Source organism: Manacus candei, unplaced genomic scaffold (assembly GCF_025592945.1).
Source record: "Manacus candei isolate 608988 ecotype Guabito, Panama unplaced genomic scaffold, ASM2559294v1 h1tg000033l, whole genome shotgun sequence".
Classification (NCBI taxonomy): Eukaryota; Metazoa; Chordata; class Aves; order Passeriformes; family Pipridae; genus Manacus; species Manacus candei.
The window spans coordinates 10,005,166-10,027,121 of NW_026138081.1; the positions used below are offsets into that span (position 1 = coordinate 10,005,166).

At 53.0% G+C, this 21,956-nt stretch overlaps 1 protein-coding gene across 4 annotated transcripts in view; it reads left to right on the plus strand.

The window, feature by feature from the left end:
- DGKZ (diacylglycerol kinase zeta) overlaps positions 1–21,605 on the plus strand; it is a 53,817-nt gene extending 32,212 nt beyond the window's left edge. For 3 of the 4 annotated variants that reach the window (XM_051791622.1, XM_051791624.1, XM_051791621.1), the window contains exons 6-31: positions 49–117; positions 552–623; positions 931–1,047; positions 1,141–1,212; positions 1,504–1,599; positions 1,879–1,961; positions 2,434–2,494; positions 2,873–2,986; positions 3,398–3,538; positions 4,033–4,111; positions 4,400–4,455; positions 5,477–5,539; positions 5,782–5,855; positions 5,967–6,078; positions 6,384–6,583; positions 6,884–6,984; positions 7,121–7,200; positions 8,581–8,650; positions 13,444–13,484; positions 14,067–14,257; positions 14,800–14,831; positions 15,579–15,622; positions 16,008–16,128; positions 16,653–16,689; positions 16,979–17,078; positions 19,426–21,605. In XM_051791622.1, coding sequence (XP_051647582.1) covers positions 49–117; positions 552–623; positions 931–1,047; positions 1,141–1,212; positions 1,504–1,599; positions 1,879–1,961; positions 2,434–2,494; positions 2,873–2,986; positions 3,398–3,538; positions 4,033–4,111; positions 4,400–4,455; positions 5,477–5,539; positions 5,782–5,855; positions 5,967–6,078; positions 6,384–6,583; positions 6,884–6,984; positions 7,121–7,200; positions 8,581–8,650; positions 13,444–13,484; positions 14,067–14,257; positions 14,800–14,831; positions 15,579–15,622; positions 16,008–16,128; positions 16,653–16,689; positions 16,979–17,078; positions 19,426–19,542 — 2,343 coding nt within the window. In that variant the 3' untranslated portion in view covers positions 19,543–21,605. Of the gene's footprint in view, positions 1–48; positions 118–551; positions 624–930; positions 1,048–1,140; positions 1,213–1,503; positions 1,600–1,878; positions 1,962–2,433; positions 2,495–2,872; positions 2,987–3,397; positions 3,539–4,032; positions 4,112–4,399; positions 4,456–5,476; positions 5,540–5,781; positions 5,856–5,966; positions 6,079–6,383; positions 6,584–6,883; positions 6,985–7,120; positions 7,201–8,248; positions 8,294–8,580; positions 8,651–13,443; positions 13,485–14,066; positions 14,258–14,799; positions 14,832–15,578; positions 15,623–16,007; positions 16,129–16,652; positions 16,690–16,978; positions 17,079–19,425 lie in introns of all 4 variants that reach the window. The other variant, XM_051791620.1, reaches the window with a different exon arrangement.
- The last annotated feature ends 351 nt before the right edge of the window (positions 21,606–21,956 follow it).

The following is a 21,956-nucleotide window of genomic DNA, read 5'->3' on the forward strand; positions in this document are numbered from 1 at the left end:
GCCTTTCATTCCCCTTTTTTTTCTTTTCTTTTTTTGTTTTCCCTTTAGCCCATCGTTGTCCGGCATCACTGGGTGCACCGAAGGCGGCAGGAAGGGAAATGCCGGCAGTGTGGCAAGGTGAGAAGGTATCTTGGGGTGTTTTTCTCAGCCTCAGGAAATCTAAGGTCAAATGAGAGACAAGAACAGGGCTGGGAACCAGGGACATCCCACCGTTCTTGTTTGGCAGTAAAAGCAGGACACATACTCTGTTTTGCTCAGTGAAGCACTATGTAAATGCTTCCCACATAGAGTAGTTTTCCCCCTGGGCCCAATCAATCCTGAAGGAGACTGTCTTCCTGTCATGCTTTCTTTGAGCATTAAGGACACCCCTGTGGAGCACAGTGACCTCCCTGGTGCCATAGTGGTGGTTGGGGCTATCTGACAGGGATCTAGAGGGCTCCAGCTGCTGACATGCTCTCTTTGTTAATGTCTCTTTTAGTGGTGGGAAAGTCCTGTTGGAAGGTAGAAAACCCTGAGGGAATTCCCTAAGCCTCTTATCCTTTCTTCCACAGGGTTTTCAGCAGAAGTTTGCCTTCCACAGTAAAGAGATTGTAGCCATCAGCTGTTCCTGGTGCAAGCAAGCGGTGAGCAAAGCCCCCATAGAATGCCTGACCAGCCTGTTCTGCACCTAATGACCTCTACTTTCTGCTGAGACTCCCCAGGCTGCTTCTCTGCAGCCTACCCTTAACAGCTCCTCCTACTGACTGAGGCTGTAACATGATATTTGTGAACTCCTTCTAGAAACTTTCCCTTCATTGCCTTCCCATTACAAAATTTCTGTATGGTTTCCTTCAGCACTCCTTGTATTGGCATGTGGGAGCTGGGAGAAGATGGTGGCTGTCCCTAGAAAACTGAGCAGCTGAGTTTTCTCTCTGTCTTCTCATTCCCCAGTATCACAGCAAAGTGTCATGTTTCATGCTGCAACACATTGAAGAGCCCTGCTCGCTGGGGGCTCATGCTGCTGTCGTCGTTCCTCCCACCTGGATTCTGCGGGTCCGACGGCCCCAGGTAAGTCATCTTGGTTCTTGTGACTCTTTTCTCAACTCCCACTTGCCCAGTGGCTCCTTACGGAGTTGCTATGTTTATTTCTTTTGTCTCTAGAATCCACTAAAATCTAGTAAGAAGAAGAAGAGGACATCATTCAAGCGGAAATCCAGCAAAAAGGGGGCCGAGGTAAGAGATCAGGGGACAAGGAATAACCTTGTCTTGGAAGGGCAGAGGGACTGAACAGTGAGGAGCAGGGCTGGGAAACAAAGGGGGCTTTGCTGGGTCTGTGCTGAGGTTAAGGAAGTTGAGCTGGAGGGCAGATATCTCCTGGTAGAGTATATTCCAGCTATGAGGCTTATGGGGTGACTGGGATGTTCTCTTCCTCACCCTTCTGACCTGCATGATGTTAGGGCTCAGCTGGAGGTGGGAGTTTGCGTTTTCCCAGGTTTGTTGAAGGACCTGTGGTGTCTCTTGCAGGAAGGGAGGTGGAAACCCTTTGTCATCAAGCCCATGCCAGCTCCTCTTATGAAGCCCTTACTGGTGTTTGTGAACCCCAAGAGCGGTGGGAATCAGGTATGGCCTTACCCAGTGTCTCCCTGAGAAGGCATCTCCATGAGGGCACTGCCGTTTGACTGCCAAGGTCTCATCATGGTTTTGGTGATGTCTCAGCTGCAGAAGAGGCATGGCAATCACCACAGTGCCAGTTTTCTGCCCAACAACTCCTACCTAGGCCAGGCTTTGCCTCTGTGCCTCTCAGAATGATGTTGTCTTGGGCTGTCCCCAGGACCAGATGCCTTCTTCCACTGTCCACTGGGAACTCCCTGTTACCTGATGTCTTTCTTCTCCCCATAGGGAGCCAAGATCATCCAGTCCTTCATGTGGTATCTCAATCCACGGCAAGTTTTTGACCTCAGCCAAGGTGGACCCAAGGAGGCGTGAGTACTGATGGAGGCAGCATCTTTCTCTCCTCCATCCGTGCCCCAGAGATTGCTTGATGCTCCATAACTCCCACCTGCAAAGAGACCTCCAACATTTTGAGAGGCCTCTCTAGGATAGCTTGTGGTCAGTTGGTGATTCCTGCTGGAGGGCTGGTCTAGTCTTAAGGCTAGTGGCAAAGAGACTATCTATGGGGTGAGGTTCCCAGACTTAGTTCCTTATATTTAATTAACATTGTGTGAGTCTTGTCTCCTTACTTGGGTTATCTGTGTGTGCACAGCCTGTGGACACTCCGCTCTTCCTATGCAAGCACTGGTGAAGCCAAAGTTGCTGTGGCTTTACCCACTGTTGAGAACACCTGTGGCAATGGGAGAGTAGCCCTTTGTGAATACCAAGGGCTCTGTGAGGCAGCTGCTGTGTAACACCTTCAGTACTTCTTCCCTCCCTCCTTAACCTCCCTGTTCCCTGCAGGCTGGAGCTGTACCGCAAAGTCCACAACCTCCGGATCCTGGCATGTGGGGGAGACGGCACGGTGAGTCCCCCAGGCCCTTGGTGCCTGTGATGCCCTTTGCCCCATGCCCTTCCAGTGCAGGAAGCAGCCCTTCCTTATTGTAATCCAGAATGAGGCAAACTGTGCACTGTGGCACTGGATACTGTGGGTGCCCTTATGCCCTGCTTCAGGGAGTGATAGTCTGTAACATGTCTGGATTTGTAGCTCTTTAGGAGACCAGTATCTTCACTGGGGTTACTAGTATCTCCTGCATCACCTGTTTGGAGCATTAAAGACTGTGAATAGCCTTGGTGGTGGCTAAGGGGACCCCATCTCTGCCATCGCAAGTGCTCTGAGCCACCTCTGCCTGCTTGCTGGTCCCTGAAATAACCGCTCCTCTGCACTCTCTTGCTTGAGCAGGTGGGCTGGATACTCTCCATTCTGGACCAGTTACGGATCAACCCACCTCCTCCTGTGGCCATCCTACCTTTGGGAACAGGGAATGACTTGGCCAGAACACTGAACTGGGGTGGGGTAAGTGATGGGCACGAGAGCCCACTGCTGACAGAGAAGGGCTGAGCACTTCAACTCCTCTTCCAGACACATGGGTGGGATTTTGCATGGGCTACTGTTTTGACTTCCCATAAAAACAGATCAACAAATAAGTGCCATTTGGATGTTACCATTCTTCTAACATTTGAATTGTTCTGCATTAGATAATAGTCTAGTAGGATGTTAACAAAAGCAATCACTATTTCAAACTTCAGGAGATTTTTAGAAGGAAGATATATTGTTTTAAATTTAAAGTCCCACTTTGTTGTGCATTCAAGTAGAGTTGATCTCTTCTACATCTTATGCTCTGGGATGTCTTACCAAAACCTGCTGTCTCTGGGGCATCTCTGTGGGAGGCAGGCATGAGACTCACCAAGTCCTTCTCTTCACCAGGGTTACACGGATGAGCCTCTGTCCAAGATCCTGTCTCATGTAGAAGATGGGAACATAGTGCAGCTCGATCGCTGGAACCTCCATGTGGAGCCAAACCCTGACACAAACCCTGAGGAAAAGGATGAGGCAGCCACTGACAAGGTGGGACACTCCTCTCCGTATTTGTTTCCTGCGCTGGGGTGCTCCATTCTCCTTTCTCCCACTGGCTCAGGCAGCCCTAGCACCTGGGGCTAGAGTGTTGGGTTGGTGTTTCTCTCTCCCTTCTGCAATTTCACTGCTCTCATCATGGCTCTGAGTCACAGTGCTCATGGCAAGGCATGTAGAGTTCAGAACTAAATGTCTATGGTTTTTAACCATAGCTTGCAACAGGTATAAACCCAGTACCCTCTGAGACTGTTTCTTTAGCAGATACATGGGTATTTGCAGATATCTCAGACAGCAGAGTGTGTTCCCTTGGGCCTAGGAGCCAGGGACCAATCCATCTCATGCTGGTAACCTCTGTATTTTCTTGGGGAGAAGGCAAGCAGGCTCCCTCAGCCTCATGAGCACTGTACGTGGCTCTGCTGTAACCTGACCTCATCTTTGCCACGGCCACACACCGGCAGTCTCATCCTTATTCCTCCTTTCCATTTCAGCTGCCTTTGGATGTCTTTAATAACTACTTCAGCCTTGGCTTTGATGCACGAGTGACGCTGGAGTTTCATGAATCCCGAGGTACAGGGCAGTGGCAGGGCTTGGGCAGGGTCTGTGGGATGGACCCGTTCGCGTTTTTGGGTTCCTCAGGAAAGTGAACAAGAGGATTTCCCCAGAGACAGACCTGAACGTTAAACATGAGGAGCAGTTTGAGGCTGCAGAGTGGCAAGAGGGGTTGCCTGCACAGGAAGAGAACTGGGGTCTGACTCCTGGACGAGGCTGGCTGGAGAACTATGTCTGGGGAGAGCTGGCAAGTGAAATATTTCCATGTGCAGGCCAATGACCTGAACTTTTTTATCCTTTCCCTAGAGGCCAACCCGGAGAAGTTCAACAGCCGGTTTCGGAATAAAATGTTCTATGCTGGGGTGAGTGTGTGGAGGATATCTGAGCATGCCTTCATAGCAACCTTAACATCTGGAGCACAGGCATGGACCTGCCTCCTGTCTACCCCCTAAACTCACTCATCCAAGTTACATGGACCTTTACCCGCCCTGAAGCTGGAGGATTGCTGGAGAAAGGCTGCAGCACTGGGAGTCACAGCTCCTCTTTGGCTGCGAGTGCTGCTGGCAGTACAGCTTGCTCCATGGCCTGCAGTACAGTTGCTGTCTTGATCTCCTGCCACTATTGTTCTTGTTCTCTGGCTCACGGTTGGTCACCCAGGCAGGACCTCCCCAGAGCTGTGGGGAGGCAGGCTGTCGCCCCTGCAGAGGAAGGAAGCCTTTCCATAGAGTCCCCACACTACTTTGTTCTTTTATTTTATATCTTGGGCCAGTTGCAGCTCCCTGGCTAATTATACCACCTTCCTGTATCTCACCTCTAGATTGCATCTCAGCATTGCCTTTATTCCTCTGTCTCCCCATCCTCAATATACCTTCTACCTAGGTGTCTGGGTGGCTGGTACTTGAGCATACTAAAGGCCAAATGCTGCTCTGTGCCATCTCACATCTGACCTGCTTGTGTCTCTCTTCCTGTCTGTACAGTTAACCCCAAAGGGGACCCATACTGTCCCTCCTGGTATCTCTAGATGGTGTCACATCAGCTCTGGTTTGTGATGCTTCCTTACAACTTGAGACTGAATTTGTCTCTTGTGACTTGAGCCTTTTGCTAGCAGAGACCCATCTTGCCAGCTCTTCCCTGAAGTCAGAACTGGACTGGCAAGGGAATACTGAGGCATGTTACTGAAGGTGCCCCAGGGTTTCTGGTAGGCAATATAGCAAATGGAATGTATCGGGTCATTTTGGGACAGGAGGAGGAGAGGGCTTCTGCCAGTGCATGAAAAGGGGATTTGTGGTTTTCAGCAGCTGAGATCTGCAGGTCAGTGGCAGGCTTCCTGGCTGCCCGTTTCGGTGAACATCTGGACACTAACACTGGCTCTTACCTTGGCAGACGGCCTTCTCTGACTTCCTCACTGGGAGCTCCAAGGACTTGGCAAAGCATGTCAGGCTGGTTGTGAGTATGCTGGGGTGCTCTGGTGCAGTGAAGGGGTGAGCTGTGGAGATGTGAGGAGTGGTCCCTTGGCACACTGAGTATCTCAGTGTTGGGGAGTGGATATGTTTCTGGGACATCAGCTTCCTCTGACTTGGAGGACAGTCACTGTCGGGAGCAGAGGAGGGAGGCCATTTCTTCCAAAGTGGGTAGGATGGACCAGGCTCCCCCTTAAAGCAGCCTGAACACCTCTGTATTGTCTCCAGTGTGATGGGACAGACCTGACCTCCAAGATTCAGGACCTGAAGCCCCAGTGCCTGGTCTTCCTGAATATCCCAAGGTGAGCAGTCCCAGGACCTGTCTTCATATGCTGGCCTTCTCGCCCATGTGCCGCAGATCCCTGCCTGGGTTTGGGGTGCCTGTCCATGCATCTCTTACCATCTTTTCACAGGTACTGTGCAGGCACCATGCCCTGGGGCAACCCTGGAGAGCACCATGACTTCGAGCCTCAGCGCCATGACGATGGTTGCATTGAAGTTATTGGCTTCACCATGACATCCCTGGTAAGTCAGTGCTTTTGCCAGTTGTAGCTAACAACTAAGGAAGTGACTGGTCCCATTGACCAGGTGTCAGCCAACTCCACAGATCCTCTCTGGAGAAGCTGTGCTGTTGGCCTGTGTGACAGTGTCTGCTCTCTTGACATTTAGGTGAGGTGCTGTCATGCCCTGGCCTCTGTGGGTCCCTTCTCTCTGAAATCAGGACTGAGACCCTCAGAACTTGGTTCACTTAAAACATCTAACTGTCAGTGGGTGCTCCTCTCATCCACCCCTGAGTCCATGCTCTACTCTCACAATGGACCCTTTCACAGGCTGCCTTGCAGGTCGGTGGCCATGGGGAACGGCTCTGTCAGTGCCGGCAGGTGGTTCTCACCACATCCAAGGCCATCCCTATGCAGGTGGATGGAGAACCCTGCAAGCTGGCAGCTTCCTGCATCCACATCTCCCTGCGCAACCAAGCAAACATGGTGCAGAAGACCAAGCGCCGCAACTCCATGCCTCTGCTCAATGAGTAGGTTCCTCAGATCGATCTGCCACCTTCTCTCCAGGGAAGAAGGGTTGGAGGGGGAAGGGATGGACTGATCCATGACTCATGGAGGCATTTCAATCCTCTTTTTTGTAGAGGGTCTGGGAAGGGATCAAGTCACAGAAATATGGCCAGACCGTGGTGGTGGAGAAGCTGCTGATACCAAACTCCCCACCCAGTCTGTAGAACACTGTGCTCTTGCTTGTTTTGGAGGGATGAGGGAGATAAGGAGAGAGTGGTCTGTCACCTTGTGATCTCTTCCGTCTCCTTCCCCCTTGCACACAGCCAGCAGCCAGTGCCCGAGCGGCTGCGGATCCGGGTGAGCCGAATCAGCATGCGTGACTATGAGGCGCTGAACTATGACAAGGAAAAGCTCAAGGAAGCCTGTGAGTGACCAACTGAGTGACCAAGGGGCGGGAGCTTCAGTACCTGAGTCTGGCAAAGCTTGTAGTTAAATTGCACGAGGTGTTGGGGATGGGGCACGGGCTGCTCCCTGAGTTGTGTCTGTGCCCTGTCATGCAGCTGTGCCACTGGGGATCATCGTGGTTCCAGGAGACAGTGACCTGGAGTTGTGCCGGACCCAAATTGAGAAGCTGCAGGAGGTGAGTCTCTGTGTGTGAAGTGGTTGTGGCTGGATGCCAAGAATGGAGGAGTTCAGGGAAAGGATTTTTAAACTTTCTTGACTTTCGTGCACCCACACACCCACACTCTTGCTTCAGGTCGTGGTTTGCCTTCACCATGTGGTGGAGGCAGGATCCCAAGCTGGATGGCTTGTAGCTCCCTGCTGTTTGGCAGCTTCTTTCTCAACGTTGCTCTTCTGACTGTGTTCTCCAAGCCCAGAGTGTCAGTGACACAGAAAATGTATGGAGTAGTGGAAATAGACACCCATCCTGTGGGGGTCTATCACCCTTCAATCCTCTGCAGGTTCTGTGCTTCCTGGCACAGCTCTGCCCTCTCAGGTGCCGACTCTTAATTTGCAAGTACTAACTTTTGTGCTCTTGCCAATGTACTAGCACATGTCTGTGACCTGTACACAGACTGTGTAACTCTTACTCCTGGTGAGCAATGCCTTCTGAGTCCATAGTGTGGCTCCTGATGCTGCACTGCTCAATCTGATTCTCACCCAGAAGACTGAAGGGACATTGCTCAGTCCCCAGTTAGCTGAGTCTTGTGCCTGAGGGAATCCTATCCAGCGTGTGCGTAGTGTCCTGCAGGGCTGAGTTGTGGAGCTGCTTGCCTGGGCAACAGTGTGCCTGGCACGCTGTCGTCTGCCTCTTTTTCTTCCTGCTCCGCATGTCTGTCCCCTGCTCACCTTGTGCACAGGCACTGGCAAGGACACACAGGCGGGCACATGGCTCCTGGACTCAGAGGGTAACACTTTCCTATAGTGTCAACATGGTAGACTGATGCCTCTGCTACCTCCTGCATCTCTAAAACTGTGCACTGAGGGTGGTGTTCCTTGGTCACCTCACGGTTTACCTCTTCTCTCTCCTTGGACATCCACTGTGCTCTGACCTTAAAGCCAGGCAGGGACCAGGGACCTTGGTCAAGCCAGATATGTCAGCACATTAAGCAATTCCAATGGGATGAGAGAGGGGCTAGGGGGCCAGCCAGACACAGACTGTAACAGCACACCTTGCCTTTCTGCAGGATTTCCCTCCACAGCCCTCTGCTTTAGAGTGCCTGCTCTTTCAGGTGTGTACGGCCTCACTCTGTCCACTGGGCCCATCTGTTATGTCCACTGTGCCAGTCTCATGGGCTCATCTTGTGACACCTCTCCACAGTGGTCTGGTGTGCATTGGCTCCAGTCTGTCCTGTTCTGCTCTTCGTCACTCTGTGCTGTGCCCGTGTTCAAGGTCTCCTTTACATCCAAGCACCTGTGGTCCTCTGTGTCTCCAGGAACCTTCCAAAGCAGGAGGGATGCTGTGAAGAGAAATGGGGAGGCCAAAAGATACAACTTTGTCCTCTCTTTTTTTATGCAGGAGGGAGATGGAGCCAAGCCAAAGACACTGTCATTCCAGAAGCTTTCACCCAAGTGGTGCTTCCTGGACTGTGAGTATCACCCTTCCCTGGGAGTGTTGACTGTGTCTGATGATGCGTTAGCAAGGTCCTTTGGTCTGCCATCTCAGTGGAAGTAGAGGAGGGAGATCCATGTGGCAGCAAAGATGCAAAGGCTGTTGGTGGGTGAGAAATCACAGAGGCACCTGAGAATTAGGGCATAGGAATTAGGGTGGTGGAAAAGGTGGTGGAATCAGTAGCCCAACTGAAGTGCATCTCCACTAGTGCATGCAGCATGGGCAGCAAACAGGAGGAACTGAAAAGACATGGTGCAGCAGGAAACTGCCATAGTTGCCATCATGGAGACATAGTGGGACAAGTCACGCAACCAGGCTGCAATGGATGGCTATAAACTCTTCAGAAGAGACAGGCAAGAAAGGAGAGGCAGTGGGGTAGCCACTGTTAGGGAGTGTTTCAGTTGTCTAGGGCTTAATGATGGTGACAGTAGGGTTAAGTATTTATGGGTAAAAATCAGGGGAAGGACCAACAGGGCAGATATCCTGGTAGGAATCTGTTATAGACTCCAGCCAGGATAAAGAGACAGATGAAGTATTCTGTAAGCATCTGGGAGAAGTCTCACCATCACCAGCCCTTGTTCTTGTGAGAGACTTCAACTTACTGTATGATTGCTGGAAGTACAACACAGCAGAGATGAAGCAGTCTAGGAAGTTTTTGGAGTGTGTGGAAGGTAGCTTCCTGACATACCTTCCCAACTAGGGAAGGTGGCCTGCTGAACTTGCTGTTTGTGAACAGGAAAGGGCTGGTGGGTGATGTGACAGTTCGAAGCCACCTTGGGCATCATGATCACAAAACGATAGTTTTTGATTTGTGGCGCCATAAGGAGGGGTGCCAGCAGAACTACCATCTTGGAGTTCTGTAGGGCAGATTTTGGCCTGTTAAGGAGACTGCTGATGGAGTCTCTTGGGAGTCAGTCCTAAAGGGGCAAAGGAGTCAAGGAAGGCTGAACACACTTTGAGAAGGAAATTCTAGAGGCTCAGTAGAAGTACATCCCCATGTACAAAAAGATGAGCTGGCAGGGAAGAAGACCAAGCTGGCTGAAGACAGAGCTTTGGTTGGAACTCAGGAGAAGGGAAAGGGGGCAGACAACTCTGGAGGATTACAAGGATGTCATGAGCTTATGGAGGGAGAAAATTAGAAAGACCAAAGCCCAATGAGAACTTAATCTGGCTACTGCCAGATTAAAATATAAAAATGTTTTTACAAATACATCCACAACAAAAGGAGGGCTAAGGAGAATCTCCATCCTTTTTTGGATGAAGGGAGAGACATAGTGATAAAGGATGAAGAAAAGGCTCAGGTACTTAACGCCTGCTTTACCTCAGTCTTTAATAGTAAGACCAGTTGTTCTCAGGATACCCAGCCCCCTGAACTGGAACACGGAGACAGGGACTAGAATGAAATCTCTATAATCCAAGGGGAAATGCTACACCATTTAGACACACACCTCTGTGGGACTGGATGGGTCCACCCAGGGGTACTGAGGGAGCTGGCAGAAGTGCTTACTGAGCCACTTTCAGTCAATTACTAGCAGTCCTGGCTAACGAGGTCCCAGTTGACTGAAAGTTAGCAAATATGATGCCCATTTATAAGAAGGGCCAGAAGCAGGATCTGGGGAGCTACAGGCCTGTCAGCCCAACAGGCCTTTTTCATGCCACGAAAAGTCATGGAGCAGTTCATCCTGAGTGTCATCATGTGGCACAGGCAGAACAACCAGGGGATCAGGCCCAGCCAACATGGGTTTGTGAAAGGCAAACCCTCCTTGACTAACCTGATCTCTTCCTTTGTCAAGTTGACCTGCTTAGTGGAAGAAGGAAAGGTTGTGGATGTTGTCTACCTAGACTTCAGTAAAGCCTTTGACACCGTTTCCCACAGCATTCTCCTGGGAAAACTGGCTGCTCGTGGCTTGGACAGCTGCACTGTTCACTGGGTAGAAAACTGGCCAGATGGCCAGGCCCAGAGAGTGGTGGTGGATGGAGTTAAACTCGGCTGGTGGCCAGTCACTAGTGGCATTCCCTGGGGCTCAGTATTGGGGCCAGTCCTGTTTATTAGCTTTATCAGTTATTTGAACAAGGGGATCAAGTGCCCCCTCAGTCAGTTTGCAGACAACACCAAGTTGGGCAGGAGTGTTGATCTTCTGGAGGATAGGAAGGCTCTGCAGAGAGATCTAGACAGGCTGGATTGGTGGATCAAGGCCAGCAATATGAGGTTCTACAGTGCAAAGTGCCAGGTCCTGCATTTGGGTCACAACAATCTCAGGCATTGCTACAGGCTGGGGGAAGAGTGGCTGGAAAAGTGCCCAACCAAAAGGATCTGCGGGTGCTGTTCAACAGTTGGCTGAATATGGGCCAGCAGTGTGTCCAGGTGGTCAAGAAGGCCAATGGCATCCTGTCTTGTGTCAGAAATAGTGTGGCCAGCAGGATTTGGGCGGTGATTGTCCCTCTGTACTTGGCACTGTGAGGGCACACCTCAAATCCTGTGTTCGGTTTTGGGTCCCTTGCTACAAGAAAAACATTGAGGTGCTGGAACATGTCCAGAGAGGGGCAATGGAGCTTGTGAAGGTTCTGGAGCACAAGCCATAGAAGGAATGGCTGAGGGAGCTAGGGTTGTTTATCCTGGAAAAAAGGAGGCTAAGGCTTATCTCTCTCTTTAACTACCTGAAAGGAGGTTGTAGCCAGTTGGGGTTTGGCCTGTTCTCCCAAGTAACAAGTGACAGGGTAAAAGGAAATGGCCTCAAGTTGTGCCAGGGAAGGTTTAGATTGGATATTAGGAGGAATTTTTTCACTGAAAGGGTGGTCAAGCATTGGAACAGTCTGCCCAGGAAAGCAGATGAGTCACCATCCCTAAAGGTATTTAAAAGATGTGTAAATGTGGCATTTAGGGACATGGTTTAGTGGTGGACTTGGCAGTGTTGGTTTAACAGTGGGACTCAATGATCTTAAGGGTCTTTTTCAACATAAACAATTTGATGATTCTGTGAATCTGGGGGATGAGAGGACAGATACTCAGTGACAAGCCACAGGGAGCCATGTGATGCTTGGAACCTATGGATGTTGGGGTCGAGCACAGCAGTGCTTTGCCCCAGGCCATGTCTTTGGCTGCTGACCAGGAGTGAAGCAAGGGATGTCTGCTGGTCTCCTGCCCTCGGACTGAAGGCAGCTTGGCAGCCTGTGTTCTGCTAGGGCTGCTCTCCTGTGTCATGCAGGCAGGGGGCCCCCCTGCTCCTCATGCTGGGAGCCAGGCACACCATCAGCATCCCAGTGCTGTAGGGGAGCATGCTCCCTGCTGAGCTCTGGCTGCTTCTTCCTCCCTGCCAGAAAAGTAGCTTTCTCCTCTCCCTTTGCCTTCACTGACTAAGAGGCTCCCTCTGTACCTGGAAGCTGGCTGAGAGAAATGCCCATTGGTGGCACTTCATCTCCCTGACTTCCCAGCAGCAGGGTATAGAGCACAGCAGAGCACAGCCGTGGGTTGAAAGGTGGGCCTGGGAAACCTCGTACTAGGCAGAGAGGATGCAATTTCTCCCTTTGAGGCTCCAGCCCTGCATGTGGGGTTGCTGGTGCTGCTGCTCCCACGTGTCACTACCAGGACTGCTGTACCAGGGCTACTTCCTCTTCTCCTGCTAATCTCCCAGCAGTAGATTCTGAGCTTGGAAAAATGTGTCAGACGCCAGAGCTTCATTCAACACAGCACAGGTTCATTCAAGTGGCTAAATTATAGGCCTTGAACAGTAGCTCCCTGGCTGTAAATCTCCAGCCAGGACAGGATAAATGTGGCTCTTTCATTTCTCTCGTCTGCTCTGGCACATCCTGACTCTGTTTGCAGAAAGACTTCCTTGGGGCCCCAAGGGTCTCATGACAGCAACCTCTCCTGGAGTGACACTAGCAGCCTGGCAGGACATAGGGGAAATGCTTGATGCCCTACATGGGAACCCAGTTGTCTTGGCACTGTGCTCTTACCTGTCCTGCTCTCCCTTGGTGGTGTCCAAAGTCCTCAACCCCTCCCTGCTCCCCCAGCAGTGGTGGCTGCATGTGTCTGGCTCTAGCATAGCCACTTGCTCTGTAGGACCTCCTCTTCCCCTGTGGTGATCTCTTCTCTAAGGAAGAGGACTCCATTCAGACAGGCTGGAGGCTGGTTTGAAGCTCTCCTGCCATCCTAGGAGACAGGGTCTTGGATCTACAGCTGGTGGTGGCATGCTCTATTGTGCCTGCAGTCACATGCTCTGCGTGGCCTCATGGAAGTCTGTGGGACCTTACTCAGTCAAGTCAGCAGGAGGCTGAGCTCCCCCTTCTCCCAGCCCCCCGTAGTGCCCCCACTTCTGAGCACTGTGCGACATTAACATGGTGCACCATGTTAATCACAGCAGTTCCTCACCTGGTGTAGGTGAATACTGAGATGTGCACTGCACAGCCCTGAGCTTCGTCTGCTTAGGATAATGGTAGAGCACACAAAAGCCACCAGAAAGGCATGGCATCAGCTAGATGTGTTCTTGCCTTCCCTGTAGCTCCCTGCCAGGAGTCATTGAGGGGGGCATAGGAAGCAAAGGCATGTTTCACAGGGGCATGATGGTCACAGAGGCAAGAAGAAGAAAGCAGCAGAGTCAAAAAGGGAAGTTGTTAGCTTCTGGTCGGGGAGTGCTGTTTGCTTTGCTGTGCCCTCTGTGCAAGCCATGAAGTGGCTGGATAGCTCACTGTCACTCAGTGGTGGAAAGTGGCTGTCTCCTTTGTCTCACACCAAGAATCACCCTGTCTCATTCTGTCCCTGTCTTACAGCAACCACAGCCAATCGGTTCTACAGGATAGACCGTGCACAGGTGAGTGCAGCCTCATCCTCCACCATCTGGCATCTGCTGGAAAGGCACTTGGGTGTCCCACCTTCATGCAGACCAACAGGCAGGCATAGACTTGGGGTCACGCAGGTCTTGCACTGCTGCCCTGCCCTGTGGCATCCCCCAAGGGATGGCATGACATGCCTGGTTCAGGACCAGCCCCAGCACCTCCAGGTTCCTGGAGAAAAGAGAGAAAGTGTGGCTGGTAGCACAGAGCCTTGGCTTGGAAGCTGCCCACAGGGCCCTAGAGTGGAGTGGGTAAGGAATAGCAAACATAGCAAGACTGGTCAGGGAACTCACTGACTGGGGTCATCTTCACCAACATTAGATGCTTTCCCCAGTGATCTGGAGAAGAGGACATGGAGATGAGGTTTACAGCGTTGATAAGTTGGCAAGGCGATAGGAAGCCTTAAAAGGACAAGGAGATGTGAAGGTTCCTGGGCACAGGACTCTTCAAGCCACCACTTTGCTGAGCAAGTGGGTAGGCTGCAAGGCATGGGTTGTGAGGGGATGGAGCTATGCAGAAGGCAGTCTTGCTTCTGAGGAGGCCTGACTTGTGTCTTTCAGGAGCACCTGAATTATGTGACAGAGATCTCTCAGGACGAGCTCTATGTGTTGGACCCAGAGCTGGTGATCACCCAGACTGTGAGCACCTCTCCTGCCATGCCCGACCTTGTGGACTCATCTGCCACACCCCCTGGACACCACTTTGCATTCCCCTCCTCTTCCTCCTCTCCACCCTCTTCTCCTGCCCCCAGGTGAGTCTGGAATGGGGTACCTCAGGAAGGATGGGCAGTGATGAGAGAAGCAGGGTTGGCTTCACAACATTGATCCCTGGGCCAGATTACAGAGGGGCTCCCGGGAAATGAGCAGGAATTCAGTGCTGAGTTAAACCAATGGGTGAGATGCCATCCTGTCTTCCTTGTTCCTCTGCCAGTGCTGCTATAAGCAGTGGAACATCACCAGGTGACTGAGGCCTGGGGTAAAGCTCCAGCACCTGGCCCATGGGGCAAAAGACATGGGTGTCTTTCAGTCCAGCTAAGGCCAGCCTCAGGTATGGAAGAGCAACGGAGCTAGGAGCAGCAGTAGAAATGGGAGTGGGGATGGGGAAGAACCCAGATCAGGGAAGAAGTAGATGACATGGCCAAAGAACAGTCTCTTGGTCTGCTTCTCCTGCCTGCTGAAGGAGTGCCACAGGCAGGTTTCTCCACAGCCATTCCTCTACCCACGTCATGTACTTCTGGGTGATCTGCTGCCAGGACTGGCAGAGTTAGTTACACCTTTTCTTCTTCCCTTCCAGCGCTGAGCCTGAGCGCTGCCTCCCACACAGAGGTGAGTTGTGTCCCAGCCCCTGTCACACCCTCTCAGGTCATGCTTTTTTTTTTTCCTGCCATGTTTTTTTTGGCCAGTTCTTTCCCTGGTGAGCAGGTAGGAGCCCTGCTGCCCATGTGCTAGTGGGAGCAGGGAGCCCTGTGGGCAGGAGACACCTGACAGTGACTAGTGGAGCAGCCCAGCCAGGCACCTTCCCAGCTCCACTGTGCAGGAAATGATGTGGCAAGGGGTTAATCTCCCACCTGCAGAGCTGAGCACTCTAGGCTGGTTTGGGAGGCTGTCTCCACTGGGCAACTGGGGAGGTGGGAACACAAGACAGGGGGCTCACCAAGCTGAGCAAATGGAAAGAGTTTCCCGAAGCTTGATCAGAGCCTGGAAGTGTGAGTGAGTCATTGGTGAAGAGTATCTTGGCCGCTGGCTGATGCCCAGGAGATCTGCTCCCCACTTCCATCACAAGTTATCCTGCTCATGGGCAGAGACTACTCCCCCTGCACATGCACCTCACAGGGGCTGAGGTCTCGCTGCACCCCCAGTTATGTGATCTCTCCTTCTTTCCCCTGACTTGTCCCTTACATTCCTGAAGGTGGAGGAGCCATGTCTGACCAAGGGATTAGCACCTGGAGGATCTTGCACTGTACCCTTAGCAGACTGCTCCACACCTCTGGTGCCCAACCCTTGTCTCCAGCATTAGGTAAATTGTGTTACAGCTTGACTTTTCTGACACTGATACATCTCCCTTCTTTGCAGATGATCTTCTAATAGAAGCTGCCAAGGGTGGCAACTTCAGCAAGGTAGGTGCTCCTACAGCCTGCTGCGATGAGCAGCCAGGGCTGGCTCTGGGCAACCTCCCTGCAGCCTTCTCAGCTGGCATGCCCCTCAGGCTAAGGGAAGCCCTGCCAGCCATGCGAACCCCAGTTGCCCTGGAGCAGCTCCTGTCAAGGGCCTTCCTTCAGGAGTGGTGACTGGAAAACAGGCAGGCTTCTGGCAAGAACCTATGTTCCTTTCCTGGGGGACGCATAGGAAAGGGACTTGGCAGCACTACTGAGCTGGACAAAGCTCCCCGCCAGCCTCAAATATCCACACAACCTGTCAGGCACTTCAGGGACACGGTGCCAGGGCTTGGGTCTTGGAGCTGGGAAAGGTTAACTCATCCTGAGCAATCTGGGAATCTTGTAGTTCCAAGAGCTGCATCGAGCTGGAAGAGACCTGATGGTGCGAGACTCCTCAGGCCAGACTGTCCTCCACCATGCCGTCAAATCAGGGAGCAAGGACATCGTCAGATACATCATCGAGAACGGTGAGCTGGGGACAAGAGTGCCACCTTTAGCAAAGGAGCCTGGCAGCTAAAAAGCCCAGCCCTCTGCTCGGAGGGAGTGCTCCTGGTCTTAGATCCCTTCCCTCTGGGTTTGCTACATCACCCTTCTGGCATCTGTTTGCCAGTACTGGGGTGTCCCCATGGCTGTTCCTGCATCCTGGCAGGACCCAGCATGTCTCTGGGAAACATTTCTCAGTGTCCTGCTTCTGCCATCGGGGCAGCTGACCTGTTGTTTTTGGCAGCTCCCAATTTTTTCAGCTCCCACTGAAATACAGGCTGCTTTATTTAGATATTTCTCTATAATGAGTCCACAACCAACACTTCCTCCCTGGGATCAACTGGGCTCAGATGCTGTTGCTGACTTGAGTGCTTTGGAGTTGGGACTTTGTCAGGCAGCATGAAAATAGCAGCTTCTATGGAACAATGCAGAATGTGACTAGGGAGTAGGTAGGTCTGTCTCTGCCCTGCAGCGGGTCTCACTCACCCTACACTCTTTCTTTCCACAGCCCCTTCAGAAATCCTTGATGCCACAGAGGAGGAGAAGTAAGTTGCTGACCAACTTGTGTTACCTGTTGGCCAGACCCTCTGCGAGGTGACCGGTCATTTGGGCACTTCAGCTGCCTGTGCTCTAATTACCAGCCATGATTCCCAGTCCGTTTTGGACTGACTGCCCCTGTGTATCACCCCCTCTTCTGCCAGGGCTTTCTGGACTAGCACACAACCCACCATCAGCTTCTGCTGCCGCTGAATTGCTGTCTCTCGCTGCCACCCGCATGTGCTGCTTGTCCCCAGTTGGGGGGTCATCTCACATCTCCCGCTTTCTCCTCCCCAGCGGTGAAACCAGCTTGCACCAGGCTGCAGCCTTACGCCAGCGCACTATCTGCCACTACATCGTGGAGGCCGGGGCTTCGCTCATGAAGACAGACCTGCAGGTGACAGTGGAGGGGGTGGCAGTGGGGCTTTCTGGGGTGACCAGAGGGCTGGCAGGAGCAGGGCCAGCAGGAGAGCAGAGCAAGGGTGCTTTGGGTGGGTGTTTGCCAGCCAGAAAGGACCTAACATGGAGCACACATGCTTGCCCAGCAGAGTCCAGCTACAGAGGGGTTAAATCCCTCTCCTCGCTGCACTTCTCTCCCTGTTGTTTTATTAAATTAGAAGCGAGGGGCTGGAATGTCTCATCCCTGTCTCCCCCTTCCCACCCTCCGGGGTCAGAGCAAGGACATTCTCCCTGCAAGCTCCCTCCCAGCTGCAGGACTCGCCCCACTCTCCCCCACAGGCAGTCATGATGGAGGAGCTGGGAGCTCCTCTCAGTGGGTGAAGCTGGCCCGTGGGGAGCAGGAGCAGGCAGTGGCAGCACTTTCCCTTACATGCTGTGTTAATTGAGCTGTGCCTTGGCATCAGGGAATTGTGCCAGCCCTGGCAGAGATGCCGCAGAAGGGGGGGGCTTGAGGCCATATTTTGATACAGGAGATTCCTAGGACTGGCATGCAGCAGAGAGAATGTGGTCAGATCTGTCTGGTGGAGACTTGTAGTGATGGGCTGTAAGAGAAAAGATGTAGAACAAGCCAAGAAGGTCCAATCTGGACAGGTCTGGGGCACAGGTTCAGAGCCCAGCTGAGGGGTGCAAACTTGCTGGAGCTGGTGGAGCTTGGAGGTCAAATTTAGACAATCCCAGTTTGCCAGTGGCCAGGGAGATGCTGTACAGATAATTTCTGGCTCCCCATCTCTATTCCTTGGTCCTGTCTAAGGCTTAGGCTTTGCACAGCATCCAGAGTGGGGCTAGGCTGGATGGAGACTTGGCTGGCAGAGGCATGAGGAGAGAGCAGATCTGGGGGCACAGCTCCTCTCTGTCCCCAGCCCCCTCATTTGCCTGAAGGAGGGGAACAGCCCCCAGCCGGCCAGCACAAAAGGGAGCCTCACTCAGGCATGCTGCCTGCTCCAGGGAGTGGGCTTGCACGTGCCTGTGCATGTCAGGGTTTGTAGCTGTCTGGGGACCCCTCTGTGCCGCTGCACTGACCTCACATGGGCTCTGGGTCACAGCCTGCCTGCACAGGCAGGACCCACCTCGTTAGAAACCCCGGTGTGAGACCTGTAGCACAGGTTCGGAGTGGGCTGATCCCACTCCCTGCAGTGGTGAGGGAGGCTGAGCCTAATCAGTTGGCATGCCTGAGCCCAGCCGGGCAGAGAGGCCCTGGCAGCTCTGGTTTCAGGCTGCAGGCAGCATTGCAGAGGGGCTTCTGCAGGGGGACAGGAAAGAAGCTCAATTCCTCCTCCGTTAAATGAGCGATTGCATTCGGGGGCTGTGGGGAGGAGGTCCCTGAGGAGAACCAGCACCGAAGCAGAGTGGTCTCCGTCCCCCTGATGGTGTGGCTGCTGGGGGATGTGTGCAGGGCCATGGGGTGTGCCCAGTCTTGGGGCACACATGCAAAAGAGGGGATTTCTTGGTGCAGCCATGGGTGGGCTTTTGTGGGCAGCCCTATCCAGGCCCAGTGGAGGTTCCACATGTCTGATCATTGTTCCTGATGGAGAAATGTGGCTGTGGGCTGCTCTGGAGGACCAGGCACCCTGCTGCAGCTTCCTGTGGCCTGCTGGGCACTGGGGAATGAGTGGGGCAGGCCGAGTGTCCCTTCCAGCCTTGGTTTTGAATGGCAGTGGCAGAGTACCAGGTTTCTGTGGCTTTTCTCAGTGGCACGGCAGAGCCTGGGCACTTGGTGAGAAGGAGCAAGGGGAGGGAGAGGAGATGGAGCTGGGAGCTGTTAACAGATTTGCTTTTTATGGAGTGCGGGAGTTCATTAGTGGACACAGTCCAGATGGCTGCAATAAGCTGGTGAAATGTGATCCTCCTCCGGGAGCAGGAGCGAGCAGGAGTGCTAGCCAGGCTGAGAGAGAGAAGGGGGGTTGGTATTCCTGGGCATTCCCCAGACATACCCCTCATTCCTCACCCTTTCCCTCCTGCCTCCCCAGCATAGGGAAAGAGCAGGTCTTGGGGAACAGCCTTTGTCTCCTCTTGGGTGGCTGGTGATGGCCAGGGCCAGTCTCTGTCCTAGCCATGCCTGGAACTGATGGCCCTTCAGGAGACAGTTTCCAGTCCTGCAGCAGTCAGGCTCCTCAGGACCACACTCTCATCCCATGGTGAGCACATGGGCATTTGGCTACCACCTGCCTTGGGGCTTGGCTGCAGGCTCTGCTAGACCCAGTTGCATGGGGGAATGAGGGCACCTTTGGGTGCCAAGGCAGTATTTAGGCAGTGTTTGGCACTGACTTCTTGCCTCCCCTATGCAGGGAGACACCCCAAAGCACCGTGCTGAGAAAGCCAATGACCCTGACTTAGCTGCCTACCTCGAGAACCGACAGCACTACCAGATGATCCAGCGGGAGGACCAGGAGACAGCTGTGTAGTGCTTGGCGTGCCTTAGCCCAAGCCAGCTTGGGTAGGACAAGAGGACAATGCCAACTGGCAGAGCTATGAGTCTGGCCCAACCCTCCCTAGATGTCAGCCTGGTCCTTGGAGATGGATACAGCAGAGTTCTGCCCCAGGCTGGGCTGGGACTCTGTTTATGAGGACAGTGGGTATTTCGGACTTGAAGCCTGATTCTTTGTGTGTCCACTCCTTCACCTCTCATTCACCACATTCCTTGCCCTAGATGGGCTCTATCCCCTGGCCATATTGAGGCAAGCCAGGCTGAAGCCCCCAGTCACTCTTGTGCACGGGAGTAATGCCAGTGCCCCCTCTGCAGGCTCCTGCCTATGATCCTTGTGGGATATCATTCCTCAGTCCCTCTTTCTGCTGGCAGTGCCCCTCTTTTAGGTGCTTGGCTACGTTCAGGTCCTGTTCCTCCTCTCCTGTCTGGCACAGCTGCAGGAGGCACAGGTTCTGCAGGAAGACAGCAGAGGCCATGAGCCTCAGACTTTGCTGCAAGGGAAGCAGCACAACTTACTGCCCCTGCCTCTTCTGGCTCAGGGTATGGATGGCACAGAGGAAGGCTACCAAGCCGTCCCACCATCCTTCCCTCCACAGGGCTGGGTGGGACAGCTTGCACACCCAGTGTCTGCTGGGCATCTCTCTGTGAGCCTACTGCAGCATGTAGCCATGGTGGAGAGCTACTTGACCCTGAGTAGTGCCTGTGGTGAAGCCTGTTATATTTCCCAAATGCTGACTTGGATTCAGCTGCCCTCCCTGGTTCAGTTTCCCCTTCAATGCTAGTCTGTGCATGGGGCTGGAGGAGCAATGCTGGAGTCAGTGCTGCTCTCAGGGATTCCCCCCCATGCCCCTCAACCTGGCAACATGCATCTTCTGAGTCCAAGTCTTGCCATTCCCTAAACTGGGCACAGGACTTTGCAGGGAAAACTTCAGAGCTCACCCAGCCAAGGCACAAAGTCCCTGGGCAGGCCACCAGCTCACTGTCTCCAGTTTTTTTCTCCAGAACAAGGAACCTGGGAAGCATATGGGCTCCCAGCCCTGAGTCACGCCTGCAGGGGGGCCTGCCATGGAGCATGAGGCACCACAACCCATCTCCCCTGCAGTGGACACTTGATGCAGAGGCATCAAGCCAGCCTTTCAGCAAGGCTTTTAGAGAACTGGCATTCTCTGAGACCAGGAGGGGCCAGCAGAGGAGGAAAGCTGGTAGCTCTGGGCCTGGCAAACCTGCTTGGCACTTTCAGGTGGGCAGTGAAGTGGGTTGCTGTTCACAGCTTGGATCCTGGGAAAGGATGCTGCTGCTGCCGCGTGGGGTCTGTACAGTCCCTCTGCACTTACACCCAGCTGTGCCCACTGGGTAGTGCCAGATGGCACCATTTGAATCTCCTAATACCAATACCAAAAAAAGGTGATTATACCACAGAGAACCAGAATACTCTTCAGGTTTTTTGGCCAGGGGCAGAGTTCCCTTTGAGGATGGGGGTTATTGTAGTGGGGAACAGAAGCAGAGGGCAGTGCATAGTGGCAGGGGCTAGTGGCACTGGCAGTTAATAATGTTTGCATCTTAATGCATTCAGGGTTGGGATGCAGGCCAGTGACAAAAAAGGCACTGTCATCTTCTCAGAGGTCCACACTACTGCTCTCCCAGATGGAACACCCAGCTTGGCCCAGAGGCATCTACAGCGCCAGCTTCTCCCTTTCTCCCTTATAGTTTTTGTACAGGTAGTTGAGAGACACTGTCCCCCTCCCCACCTGGCCCCTCCGTGCATGCGTGAGCTGAGTTGCTGTGCAATTCCAAGCCTGCTGGTATTTTGAAGACGGAGGGGGCGTTGGTTGCCCTGCTCACTGAGGGCAGGAGTTCTGTGCAATACCTGGGTCTGTGTTTCCTAGATGCTGTTGTAGGATTGTATTTTTGTAACTCCGTGAGGATGCTGGCTCCAGCAGGTCCAGGGCCTGGCACAAGCCTGTGTTCCCATTGCTTTTCAACTTTGACTGTTTGGATGTTGTTGTTTCTTGCCATTGAAATAAAGAGATTGATGTTTTATTTCCCATCTCCTGCTGCATCTGCAAGAATCCATAGGGTACTGCACCAGTGATGCCTTGCACAGCTCAAACAAGGTCATGTGGATATGGGGTCTTTGTCCCTAGGGACCTTCTCCCCCATTCTGTGTCATACATCAATACTCGGTGTAACACAGAACAGGGAGAAAGTGCACTGCCATCCCAAGTGATGCAGAAGGGCTTGGAATTGTGAGTTAGGAGCAGGCAGCCTGCTATTGCTCCCTGGGGCAAAGGCAGCAGCCTCAGCGGCTGCCCTGCCCTGCCCTGTGCAGCCCACAGCAATCGGTGGGTGGTGGGTACTACAGTGGCATCCAGCCTCCAATTTAAAACCATT